Source organism: Macaca mulatta, chromosome 10, assembly GCF_049350105.2.
Source record: "Macaca mulatta isolate MMU2019108-1 chromosome 10, T2T-MMU8v2.0, whole genome shotgun sequence".
Taxonomy (NCBI): domain Eukaryota; kingdom Metazoa; phylum Chordata; class Mammalia; order Primates; family Cercopithecidae; genus Macaca; species Macaca mulatta.
This window is the reverse complement of record NC_133415.1, coordinates 11638176-11652068: the sequence shown is the minus strand read 5'-3', so window position 1 is coordinate 11652068 and position 13893 is coordinate 11638176. Positions and strand designations below refer to the sequence as shown.

The following is a 13893-nucleotide window of genomic DNA, read 5'->3' as shown; positions in this document are numbered from 1 at the left end:
AACAGGAAAATTTAGAGAGACAGATAGGGCCTTGGTGGAATGGGAATGGGGAGCTATTGCTTAATGGTTATGGGGTTTCTGTTTGGGGTGATGAAAGAGTTTTACCAAGAGTGGTGATGGCTGCACAACATTGTGAATGTAATTAATGCAACTGAATTGTATACTTACAAAGGCAAATTTTATGTTATAGTTATAATTTTGAAAAATTATACTGTAATATACCAAAATCCACATAACTGTACACCTTAAATGGGTGAATTGCATGGCATGTGAACTATATCTCAATAAAGTTTTTTTTTTTAAAAAGAAGAAAAAACGAAACTCTCAAGCTATGAAAGGACATGGAGGAATCTTAAATGCATATTGCCAAGTGAAAGAAACCAGTCTGAAAAAGCTACATATTTTAAGATTCCAACTCTATGACATCTGAAAAGGCAAAACTATAGAGATGATAAAAAGACCAGTGGTTGCCAGGGATTCAAGGGGAGAGGAAAAGGATGAAAAGGTGGAGCACAGGACATATGTACTCTGTATGATAGTGGAATGGTGGACACATGACACCATGCATTTTTCAAAACCCATAGAACTGTAGAACACAAAGAGTAAATCCTAATGTAAGATATGAACTTTCGTTAACAATAATGTATCAGTATTTGCTTATAAATTGTGACAAATGGACCACACTAATGCAAGATGTTATTAGGAGAAATTGTGTCTGAGTGGGGAAGGGTAAATGGGAACTCTGCGTAACTTTCTGCATAATTTTTCTGTAAACCTAAAGCTGCCCTTAAAAAAAGGTCTATTTTTAAAATGCATGCTTCCCAGAGAGAATGCTCTGAATTTTATCCTCTTCTCATGATTCATAAAACTATTCACTTTAAACACAAATTATAATTTTACAGTAGCAGAAGAGGAAGCGCTGAGCCTTTTGCCACTGTAGAATATCAGGCACTACTGAATCATCTCAGGATCCTATCCTTTCCCTACTGCACCTCCTCTTCCGCCCCCGAAAGAATTATTTTATGATCTAAATTTTTGTATTCATTTAACTGCTTCCATCTAGATAGTCTTTGAAGATTCCAGCCTGTGGAAATATTTCCTTAATTTATGACTAAATTCCAGTTTAATTATAATTATGAATTATAGTGACATTATTACACCAAATTGCCGTGCCTCCTGTTTTATTCACTTTATTCATTTTCTATGAGGTATCATTTTATCAGAAACCTAAGTGTGTTCGCTTTTTTTTTCCTTTTGAAAAAAGTATTGTTCTCTAAGGCACTGAAGACTCAATACAGAGGATTAAATTGGAAACTATAACTGTCCCAGAGGAAAGATAGCTAGTACATTTAAGTACAACTCTTCCCCACCTCCTGATAGAAAATGATCCCCCAAACCTCCTAATCTTTATTGGCACATGCTATAAACTTTTGTTTTAAACTTTAGAGATCGGGGTCTTGCTATGTTGCCCAGGCTGGAGTACAGTGGCTATTCACAGGTGCAATCTTTCCTCATTACAGCATCAAATGCCTGGGCTCATGTGATCCTCCCACCTCAGCCTCCCAAGCACCAGGATTGCAGGTGCACACTACCATACCCAGCTTATATAAACTTCTTTAACCATTACCTTGGTCTTTTCCAGCTTCATCTATGTGCTGAAAATCTTTTAGTGTTTGAAGGTTACAGAACCCCTCTCTGCAATGCTGAACAACTTTCTTTGATCCATTCTTGATGAGATAATCCATTAGCGTAAGGGATTTATACACGTGGCGCCAGTTCTTCCCATGGTCATTGAGTCTGTGCCATAACATATTCATAATCTCTGAGAGAGAAATTGTGTTGAAAGTCAAGTCACTGATATCTAGCATCAGAGAACTAGAGGGACCCCAAGGGTCATTAGAAGTTGCTTCCCTGACTTTTATTTCAGCATCTGAGTAATTTTTCACAAAGTTTTTCACTTGTCTCCTGAACGCCATAAGTAATACAAGTTCCAAGGTGAGATGGAGGATGAAAGCAATGGAATAACAGTTTATGTCACTGGTTTATAAAACTCTTGACAGGTAATTGGTCCCCAGTGCTGCTGCTCCCAAATACAAATAATTAATCTCTATGTTGATAAAGTATCAATTTCCTGCAAGGAAAGCACAAAAAAAAAATTAAAATTATACTTTTTTTTAAGTCTATAGAAGACTAAATCAGTCTGCAAATCTAGGTTTTGTTTCCAAATCAGCCCCTTACTTACAGCAGCCAGAATCGAGGGTACCATATAACTGTTCCTAGGATAGGTATGGGAAAATCCCTCATGAGAAACTGGCCTATATTATTTAAAGAAATACAGGTTGTCTTTCTAGTCATAGAAGTTTCTGCAGAAAATATCATCCAACCTCTTTGGCCAGAAATATAATGGCTACAAAGCATTACATGGACAGTAGACAAGTCAACATTTTAAAAAACAGAACTTGCACTCTGACATTTCTTTTTCTTTTTTTTTTTTTTTTCAGAGACAGGGTATTGCCCTGTTTCCCAGGCCGAAGTACAGTGGTGCAATCATAGCTCACTGCAGCCTCAAACTCCTAGGTTCATGCAATTCTCTGGCCTTAGCCTCCCAAGGTGTGTGCCTTGCCGTGTTTTTTGTTTGTTTGTTTTTTTGTTTTTTTGTTTTTTTGAGACGCAGTCTCCCTGTGTTGCCCAGGCTAGAGTGCAGTGACGGGATCTTTGCTCACTGCAACCTCTGCCTCCTGGGTTCAAGCAATTCTCCTGCCTCAGGCTCCTGAGCAGCTGGGATTACAAGTGCACGCCACCACACCTGGCTAATTTTTGTATTTTTAGTACAGACGGGGTTTCACCATGTTGGTCAGGCTGGTCTCAAACTCTTGACCTTGTGATCCTTCCGCCTCAGCCTCCCAAACTGCTGGGATTACAGCCGTGAGCCACTGCGCCCAGCCTGCCTGGCTAATTTTTAAATATTTTGTAGAGATGGGGGTCTCCATATGTTGCACAAGCTGGTCAAAAATTTCTGGCCTCAAGTGATCCTCCCACTTTAGCCTCATGAAATGCTAGGATTTCAGGCATCTCTTAAGATATATTGTCATGTATAAAAGCATTATGTTCTGAGAATAACTAAAATGGGGGTAAAATTGAGTCTTAGAATCACCCACTGACCCTATGACTGTATTGTTTTTAGAACTACAAGCCTGAGAATCAGATCTAAATACAATCTGCTTGCCTGCTAAACCTAAAAGAAAGGAGGATCAACTATGAAGACAAACAGCTGCACATCAGTGGACTCCACAGCTAACTCATGGTACCCTAAAACCTCTATTGTAGTCCAGATAAGCCTGGTAAATTAGAGGGAAAGGTTAAATTACTTTATTTGTTCACCTTTGGAAAAAGAAGAATGAGTTTAGGATTAAACAGTGTCAATAGTAAGACTCAAATAATACAAGGATTTCTCTAAATCCTGCAGTGATCAGCCTGTGTCTATCAGGTCTCAAAACAAGGACACACAGAGAGGCCCATATACTGAAACTTACAAAGGATATGCAGCCCCCAAACTCTACACAATGCTTGTGAATGATCAGTTCAGTTTATAGGAAACCATTCCCTTTCTTGTTTTCATTATTTTGTATTAAGGAGGGTCAGTTAGTTTGCAATTTCCCTAGTGATTCACCACTGCCGGCTGCCAAGACGGTGTATCAAATTGATTTCGAGCCCTGACGAACATCCAGATCCAACGAAACCTAGAAGATCTATAATCAGATTTTACTAGAGAAACTGCACACATACAAAAGAAAAAAATGTTAAAATCCATAACAAATGTGTTCACTGCTTTTAGTTTTGCTTCCCTTGACCACCTCAGATAACTAGCTCAGGCTTGATTAATTTCTGTATGTGTATTAAAGGAAGACACACATTTTTAGAAGCATCCTAAATAAACTATCACTTCTTTTTTTAAAAAATAAGAGATGATAACCTCTTTTTGGTAAAAATACAACACACTGTTAACTAAGCGAGACAGAAAATGTACCTGTATAAGTGGTTGGGTGTGGTGGCTCACGCCTATAATCCTTCCACTTTGGGAGGCCGCTGCGGGCAGATCACCCGAGCTCAGGAGTTCAACACCAGCCTGGGCAACATGGCGAAACCCTATCTCTACTAAAAACACAAAAAATTAGCTGGGCTTGGTGGGCACACACCTGTAATCCCAGCTACTTGGGAGGCTGAGGCATGAGAATCGTTTGAACCTGGGAGGCAGAGGTTGCAGTGAGCTGAGATTACGCCACTGCACTATAACCTGGGAGATAGAGTGAGACTCTCTCTCAAAAATAAATAAATAAATAAATAAGAAAATGTATTAAATATCTGTTTAATTAAGATTTCTCGGCCGGGCATGATGGCTCACGCCTGTAATCCCAGCACTTTAGGAGGCGGAGGTGGGTGGATCACGAGGTCAGGAGATCTAGACTATCCTGGCTAACACAGTGAAACCCCGTCTCTACTAAAAATACAAAAAATTAGCCAGGCATGGTGGTGGGCACCTGTAGTCCTAGCTACTCGGGAGGCTGAGGCAGGAGAATGGTGTGAATCCAGGAGGCGGAGCTTGCAGTGAGCCAAGACTGTGCCACTGCACTCCAGCCTGGGCGACAGAGCGAGACTCCGTCTCAAAAAAAAAAAGAGAAAAAGATTTCTCAGAAAGACACTATCATTAACCCTAGGAAGAAAAAGAGAAGTTGTATTTCTACAACTTTCTGATTTTCTCTTTTTTGTACTTCAAACACAATCATTTTTATTTGACTCCTTCCTGCAGTGAAAACCTGATTTATACTATTTCGGTAAGCTATTAAAATTTTCAATCATGAGGGTTTTCTTTATCTATTGTCCTTTTTTTCCCTCTACCAAACTCACTCAAGGCAGAGATGCACTATGACATTGGCTTAGAGCAACACATATTGATCTGTTTCTTCACGAGTCTATTTTCTTTTAAAGCCTTGTTAGAATCACAACTTGCTGGAATTGAACAACAAATGTTAAATTTTTTTTCTTTTTTGGATAGCTACCTATCTATATTTTGGAAGGACAATCGTAATTTTTAGGTTTTTCTACATTCTCTAACCTGTATTTTAAACTTTTAAAAACCGTTTTCTTAAATGAATTTTCTAACCCAGAAAAATATCAAAATAATAGCCTTCTAATCCAATAGAGTAGTTTAAAATGAATTTACATGACTTTACATTTCATGTATTTACATGAATTTACATTTCAGAAATAAATACAACCCCAACCATTAGAAAAATCACAAGGAAAAAAGTCTAGAGAAGTGAATTCATATCACTTACTAATGTACAATGACTTGAACTTTACCTTGTGATATGAACACAGAATATTTAAGACACCATTCTACTACTGCTATCTTTTCAGACTGTCAAGGAGCTCAATTAATTGGTGTTAGTTGTAAATTATATGTTGGTTTATTGTGTTTTAGACATCTGACTATATGAAAATGCTGTTTACACATACCATCAAATAACTGTGAGACTGTTATCACTATAGTGATGTGACAAAATTAGTGCCCAAGAGGGTAAATTTCCACATTTGAATGTTGGTTGTCTGGCTACCCTACTCGCTATAATATTTAGAAATAGAGGGAAGAAGTTAGGTATTTCATGTCACAGATCTGAGAGGTCTTCACCGACCACACTAACTACTTAGGTCTCCCCAGCACCTGGTTAATTTCCTTCATTGCACTTGTAACAATCTGTACTGACCTATTTGTTATTTGCTCAGTGCCTTTCTTCACCACCAAACTAGAAGCTCCCTGGGGCAGGGACCCTGACTGTCTTATTTACCACTGTAATCCTATCCCTAACAGCTAATTAGCAACAGTAGGTACTCAAGAAACATGTGTTGTGCAAATGACACAATGATTGATTGACACAATGCCTTGGGATAAACCTGCACTGATTCTATAGCTTTATAATTACAATCACTTTTTTTTTTTTTTTTTTGAGATAAAGCCTCACTATGTACCCCAGGCTGCTTGCAAACTCCTGGGTTCAAGCAGTCCTCCTGCCTCAGCCTCCCAAGTAGCTGGGACTACAGTTGCATACCACCAAGTCTAACTAATTAAAAAAAAAAAAAAATTTTTTTTTTTTTTTTGAGATGGGGTCTTGCTGTGTCACCCAGGCTGGAGTGAAGTGGCACGATCTTGGCTCATTGCAACCTCCGCCTCCCAGGTTCAAGCAATTCTCCTGCCTCAGCCTCCCAAGTAGCTGGGACTATAGCCACGAGCCACCAAGCCCAGCTAATTTTTCGTAATTTTAGTAGAGACGGGGTTTCACCATATTGTCCAGGGTGGTCTCGAACTCCCAACCTCAAGTGATCCGCCCGCCTCAGCCTCCCAAAGTGCTGGGATTATAGGCGTGAGCCACCGTGCTTGGCCTTAAAAAAATATTTTTTTTAGACACGGGTTCTTACTAGCTGCCCAGATGGTCACAAACTCCTATAAAGCATGGCATTTAAAAAATAAAACCTAGCTCTTGTAATTGTCAAGTAAAATTCTATAGTTTTGAGCAAATATTTTCAAATCATCAACAAATATTTCTTGAGTACCTACCATTTGTATGGCTTTGTGGAGAAACATAAAACATGAACCTCACACTAAAACTTACCATTCAGTTAAGGAGCTTTCCTCCTAAATAATTCCCAGCAAAACAAATGATTACATTGAAAAGGTCTTTCAGTGTTCTTTTTAGATCTGCCCACTTTCACAATGCTGTTTCCTTCTCCCCATTTCATCTGAATCCTAACAGGAAATGATTTATCAGGTGGCATTAAACTATCAGTCCACGATCGTTTATCCAAATCCTTTGAGGCCAGATGAGTTGTGGAAATTCTCTTTTGGGTGCAGTGAGGGGGTGGAATTTTCAAGAATAGTGCCATATCTATACCATATATTACATGATACCCACAGTAAGGTGTGGGGCTGCTCTGAACAATTAAACACATTAACATGTCTGCAATAAAAACATGTAAATATTTGGAATAAAGACTACAAATGGGCTGGGTACGGTGGCTCACGCCTGTAATCCCAGCACTTTGGGAGGCCGAGGCAGGTGGATCACGAGGTCAGGAGATTGAGACCATCCTGGCTAACAAGGTGAAACCCCGTCTCTACTAAAAATACAAAAAATTAGCCGGGCGTGGTGGCGGGCGCCTGTAGTCCCAGCTACTCGGGAGGCTGAGGCAGGAGAATGGCGTGAACCTGGGAGGCGGAGCTTGCAGTGAGCCGAGATCACACCACTGCACTCCAGCCTGGGCGACAGAGCAAGACTCCGTCTCAAAAAAAAAAAAAAAAAAAAGACTACAATGGCCTCAGGCCAAGTTTTACCACCAAATGAGTTGGAGGGAAAATTGGTTTCCAAAAATTTTTTGATTTCAGGATTGAGAATAAGGAACAGAGGAGCTAAACTGACTTTATCCAAATACTTGGGACAATAATGACAATAGCATCTAAGAGGCTGAGTGCCCGGAGCCATCTCTGAAAAGATGCATTTAAGGTGGAACTATGAGGAAAGAACAGCTCTTGTGTTTGTACAGGTTCTGCCTATAGACATGAGTTTGACTCGGAAGGAAATGAGCTCCGGTCAAGAACGCTACGGGAGAATGGTTATAGAGACTACCACGCCATTAGGAGGTGTTACTGTTTTGATGAAAAGAATACTGTCAGAGGCAGAAAGTCTAATCTTTTTGAGCCCCAAGTGTGTGTTCATTAATTTATTCAACTAATAATCTTCCAGAGTTTACTATGTGGCAGGCTCCATTCTAGGCAATGGAGAATGAGGTGCACAAGACACACCTCACCCCCTGGAGTAAACAGCTACTCTTCGCTGAACGCTCACATGCCTCATCTCTCTCCTTTAATTAGGATTCAAAGCCATGATCTGAGGTCCTGCGTTGCCATTTCCTAAGACTTAACAACTTCCCTGAGTCTCGGTACCCTCATCCGCAACACAAAGAATAATCGCCAGACAGGGCTGTGTGGGAGGAAGAAACGAGATGCTTTGGAAAGAATTTTGAAAATGGCGGGTGGAGGCTGAGCAAGAATCAACTTTCTGTGGGCAGGGCCTTTCCTCGGCATCCTCGTCTTCATTCATCCAACCCCCATTTCAGATGATGGCTGTGTACCAGATGAGCCAGGTGTTGGGCGCTCGGTCACACAGAGAATCAGACCAGCAATTACCCTCGGAGAACCGGCAATGCACTGCGGAGGGGAAGGCTGGACCTCAGGGAAGCTCCTAGAAGGCGGGAGGGACGTGATGGCGTCACGCCACAGGGATTTCGCCTCCTGCGGATGGTAACCGCCTCGTCGCCCTCCCGCCCCAATCTGGACTCCGACGGTGCCGGCAGGAAACGGGAGGTGGGATGGCAGCCGATGTTTCCAGACCCGCCTTGAGTCCCATCACCACTCCCAAGCAGAGGCTGTTACCTGAGAGGAAAGCCGGCCGCTGCCCAGGGGCCAAACCTCCTCGCCCCAGGATATTCCACCTACTCCAGCCAGGCCCAAGGCCCAGGCCGGTCCCCACTTCCGCTTCCTCACTTCCTGCCCTGGTGCAGTTCCTCTCAGGGCCTCAAGCAAGGTGGTCGCAAAAACCGGAGCTAAAGAGTACCAAGGGGAATGAAGGTAAATGTCTTCGTTTCACAGTCTGCCGGGCTATGACACTGCCCTAATCCTTCTTTCAAGAAATGAATGTTTGCAAGTGTGTTAATACTGTCATTTTAACTGACTAGAAATACCACCAGCACGTGATTGCCACCTCAAAGGACAGAGAATGTAATAGTAGTCTATGAAGAGCAGTGTGTGATGGGCAATGATGGGGTAGCTCCAATGACATGGCTTCAGGTGCCACTGACGGATAGTTGTTGATGTATTCAACTGATTTTCCGTGAGCACCCGCTTTGTGCCAGACGGTAAGGACTCGGAGATAAAAAGCAGCCCTCTGCTGGATACGTTTACAGGCTAGTGGAGGTGACAGGCACCGTCACAGAAGATTGTGACAAGATATGTATGGCATAATAAGAGAGAAGAGAGCATCTAATTCTGCCACTGAGTATTTAAGGGCAGGTTTCACAGAAGAGTTTACATCTGAATTGAATCTTAAAGGTTGACAGGGAGTTCACTGGATAGACAAAGTAGAGGAGGACATAAGAGGCAAAGGACACATCATGTGTAAAGGCATGAAAGCTGAGCCAGCCTATTATCTTGGGAAAACTACATATACTGTAGTTACTACAGCTGTCACGAAGGCTATTAGTGGAGCAGTAGAGGAAGGTTAAATAACAGAAGGAAGTCGGATCATGAAGAACCTTATCCATACTACAAGGTAATTTTATCCGGTAGGCATTGAAAAATGTAATTGAACCCGTATGTTTGAATGGAATATTGACTAGGATAAGGGGAAAAGACAGAGGATAACAAAATGCTTAGTAGACAAAAGCAACATTTGTTTCTATCTCCTACTATTTCAATCATAATTATAATGATAGTAGCCCATATTACTGATACTGACGTGTAGATAGGTGAATCCGATATAAAATGATAGGAGGTATGAAAGAAGTTGGTGAGTTTGGAATATTATTTGGCTGGCTATAATATAGAGTAATGGGGTGGGAGCCAGAGGGAAATCGAAAAGGTGACCTGGAAAACATTGTTCAGGGCCTTGAATGCTATGTTGAGGTATTTGGACTTTATAAAATAGTGGGGGACAAACTACAAGTATTTTATACATTGAGCTATATTTTATGAAGTTTTTTTATATGCATAGCTTATGTAAATCTCAAAGGAATGCTGAGAAGTAGGCATTATTATCCCATTGTACAGGTGAGAAAGCTGAGTTTGTGGAATATGCATACATTCTACATTATTGAGCATCTGCTAGGTGCCAAGCACTATGCTGAACTGTGAAACTAAAAGGAAATTATAGTTTAATACTCTAAAGGAGGAAGCAGGAATAAATCGGCAGTTGTAAGTAGTTGCCATAATAAAGGCAGACAGTGTTATGGGAGTGAAAGGGGGACTTGTCTAAATCTGTGTAGTCAGGGAAGGCTTCCTGGAGGAGGTAAGCTTAAACTGAGTTTGGAAAAACAAATAGATTACAATAATTGCCCAGAGATATTTAACTAGAAGCAGTTTACCTGAAACTTGAACCCAAATCTCCTGTCTAGCTCTTTCCCCTACTCTAAGGACCAATCTTTGGTCCTTGATTTTAAGCTCTATCGGCAATTCAGACACAAGTCTACTTGTTATATTTGGAGAGGGTCAGAGATTCCAATTTTTTTGTTTTTAAATTCATTCATTTTCTCCTATTAAAATAAATCTGTGTATGTGCTCAAAAAAATAGATTGGAAGCAGAGGAACTGGAAGAAGAACAGAATGTTCTGATAGTTCAGGCAATAAGTGATGAAGGCCATAACTAAGGCAGAAGTCATGGGCACAGTGTGAATCTCCACTCTGCTCCCTCTCCTCTTACACATATAGTTTTACATATAATGTTAAAGGATAGAAGTTATGGGACCGGGCTCCAAATATATGTGGCAATGAGGGAAAAGGAGGAGTCTACAGGGACTAAGTTTCTTTTTGGAGTGACCATGTAAATGACTGTTGCTGTTCACCAAGATGAACATGATCTGAGGGGCCAGTTGGCAGGAAAGATGGGGAATTCTGCTTTGTACAGTTTGAATCTGAGGAGCCTTGGGAGCAACAAGTGAAGATGTTCAGGGGACAGTTGAATAGAGATCACTGAAAGAAGAGGGTTTGGGCCTAGGTTCATAGACTTAAGAGTAGTCAGCATATCGAAGGTGATTGAAGAGGCAGGTGGGAAGTAGGAGACAGGGTAAGATTAAAGACTGAAGTCCCAGTAAACAGTGGGGGAGTTGGTTAGGCTTGGCAAAAGTGTCAAGTGTTACCAACTTAGTGGAATTAACCCTGTTCAAGTGACATTATGTAAGGGGTCCTTCTTATCTGCTTTCCTCCATTTGGGGGCACAATTTAGTTGCAATACTATAACATCCACTAAATACAAATATTGCTCTAAGGTAGCTTGATTGGTTTTTTCCTTTAATTTTTTGAACTTGGGATTCTACAAAAGTGAACACAGTTTGCTTCACCTGGCTTCCAGGACACCATTTCTCCTTCTCATCTCCTTGTCTCATCCCTTCTCAATTCTATGACCTCTCAACTTTGAAAGAGCCCATTCTCTAACCTCTTGTCTTCTCTATCTATATTTACTCCACAGGTAGTGTTATCCAGTTGCAAAGCGGTAAATACTCTTTGATTCTGACAACTCTCAAGGTTTTCTCTTCAGCCTCTCCTGACCTCCAAACTCATGTATCTAACTACCTTGACCTCTGCACTGGAATGTCTCATGGGCATCTCAGTTCAGTAAGTCCAAAATCAAACTCCTGGTCTTGCCTTCCAAACCTGCTCTCCCATGGTCTCTCCTGTCAGTAAATGACACATCCTTGCTTCAAGGGTCTCAGGCCATGAACCTGGGAGTCACCTTAACTCCTCTCTGTCTCTCACAGCTCTCATGATATCCACGAGCTTACCTTTGAAATACAAGGTGGCTACCCAGTCTAGATAATAAATGATTTATTGATGCTATATTCTAATACAAGATACAATAACGTTATCTATGTTTCTAGACTTTACAATCACCCTGTATATTCAAAATCCAACCACTTCCCACCACTTACATCATCCTGTTCTAAGCCACAACCATCTCTGGTCTCTGGTCTGGACTATGACAGTAGCCTCCTTTTTTTTTTTTTTTTTTCCAGACAGAATTTTGCTCTTGTTGCCCAGGCTGGAGTGCAGTGGCGTGATCTCCACTCACCACAACCCCCACCTCCCGGGTTCAAGCGATTCTCCTGCCTCAGCTCCCCGAGTAGCTGGGATTACAGGCATGTGCCACCATGCCCGGCTAGTTTTGTATTTTTAGTAGAGACGGGGTTTCTCCATGTTGGTCAGGATGGTCTCAAACTCCCGACCTCAAGTAATCCTCCTGCTTTGGCCTTCCAAAGTGCTGGGATTACAGGCATGAGCCACCACACCCGGCCAACAATAGCCTCCCAACTGGTCTCTCTTCTTCTGTTCTTGCTCCCTTGCAATCTAATTTCAACACGACAGCCAAAGCCACCCTTTTAAAACTTAAAACCCAAGTCAGATCATATGACTCCCCAGTTCAAAATCTTCCATTGGCTTCCATCTCACTCAGAGTAAAATCCAAAGGCCTCGCCATGGCCAGCAAGGCCCTACATGTTCTGTTGTCTCTCTGATCCCCATCCCAACTCCTCTCCACCTCACTCACTGTGTTAAACATGCCTCCACCTGAAGTCTTTGCACCTGCTAGTCCCTATACCTGCAAAAGCTATTTCCCTAGATATCCATCCGGGAAGTACTGGCTTCTTCACTTGGTTCTGGACTTTGCTCAAATGTCCTTTGATTTCCCAACATAAAATCACAACCCCTGTCTCAGCCCCACTCTCTACGGCTCTTGCGTCATTTTATTTTTCTCCCTAACAGTATGACCATCTGATGTACCTGCTGTTTCTCCCTTTACCAGAATGTAAGATCCAGGAGGGCAGAGATTATGTTTTGTTCACTGGTGCTTTTCCAGAACCTAGAAGAAGCTTAACACAGAATAGGTGCTCAAACTTTCTCTATTGAATGAATGAAAAGAGAATGTCTGAATTCATACTATTGAATAAGAAGTACACATTTTACCATAAAGTTAAATTAAGCATAATTATGGACAAGAAGTTCAGATATTGGTCAGGCACTGTGGCCACGCCTGTAATCCCAGCACTTTGGGAGGCCAAGGCAGGTGGATCACTTGAGGTCAGGAGTTCGAGACCAGCCTAACCAACATGGTGAAATCTCAGCTGTACAAAAAAATACACAGATCAGCTGGGTGTGGTGGCGGGTGCTTGCAATCCCAGCTACTTCGGAGGCTGAGGCAGGAGAATCATTTGAACTCAGGAGGTGGTGGTTGCAGTGAGCCGAGATCACACCACTGCACTCTAGTGTGGGTGACTGAGTGAGACTCAGTCTCCAAAACACAAAACAAAAAAACAAACAACAACAACAACAAAAAAACCCCAGAAGTTCAGATATAGACAAATGATCCCTCTAAAGGAATTGATTAAAAAAAAAAAATTAAACAAAGTATGGTTTGAAAAAGAAACTTCTCCACTGTGGCTAAGTCCAGATTTCACATGTTACTGTAGCCTCCTCATCTTGCTGCTGTTTTTCTGAGTGTATCATGATAGTGAGTACTGAAATGCTGGCATTCTCATATTAGGGTCTTTATTCTTAGGATCTGCCTTTGCTCTCGTTCAGTTAAAGAGCGATTATGAAATAAACCACTCAAGTGGCCTTGCTTCTCTCCCACTATGTGCTACATAACATGTCTGTCAATCAGTACTTACTACCAAAATAACTTGCCTTTGAGATTTTTCTGTTCTGCAATCTGTCCCATGATTGTAAGGGGAAGGATTATATTCTGCTCCCTGGGGAGTAGTGCCCGGTGCGAAATTAGCTTCTTCATTGGGGTACAAGCTGAAAACACCATAATAGTTTCCGTGAAATACCATTCAGCATTTTCCCTTCGCTCCCACTCCCCAACCATAGAATTTTAGGGACTCCTTTAACCATTTCAAAACCATTGACTTGGGAGCTATCGAAGACTAAGGACTGTAGCCAGAGGATTTCAGCATTTAAAAACTTGGCAATAGAGCTGTTCAATGTAATGATCCAAGAAGGTCCTTAGGAGGCTGAAGAATTCTGAGGCCAAGGTTGAGATGTTATTATTTTTAAAGTAGCAAGATGTTGTTATT

General features: G+C 41.4%; 1 protein-coding gene across 1 annotated transcript in view; it reads right to left on the bottom strand.

Moving 5' to 3' along the window:
* The window catches only part of ENTHD1 (ENTH domain containing 1), a 148571-nt gene extending 140020 nt beyond the window's left edge, over positions 1–8551 (bottom strand). The window contains exons 1-2 of the mRNA XM_001099911.5: positions 8486–8551; positions 1628–2131 (exon numbers count right to left, since the gene is read on the bottom strand). Coding sequence (XP_001099911.1) covers positions 1628–1976 — 349 coding nt within the window. The 5' untranslated portion in view covers positions 1977–2131; positions 8486–8551. The remainder of the gene's footprint in view (positions 1–1627; positions 2132–8485) is intronic.
* Positions 8552–13893: the final 5342 nt, after the last annotated feature.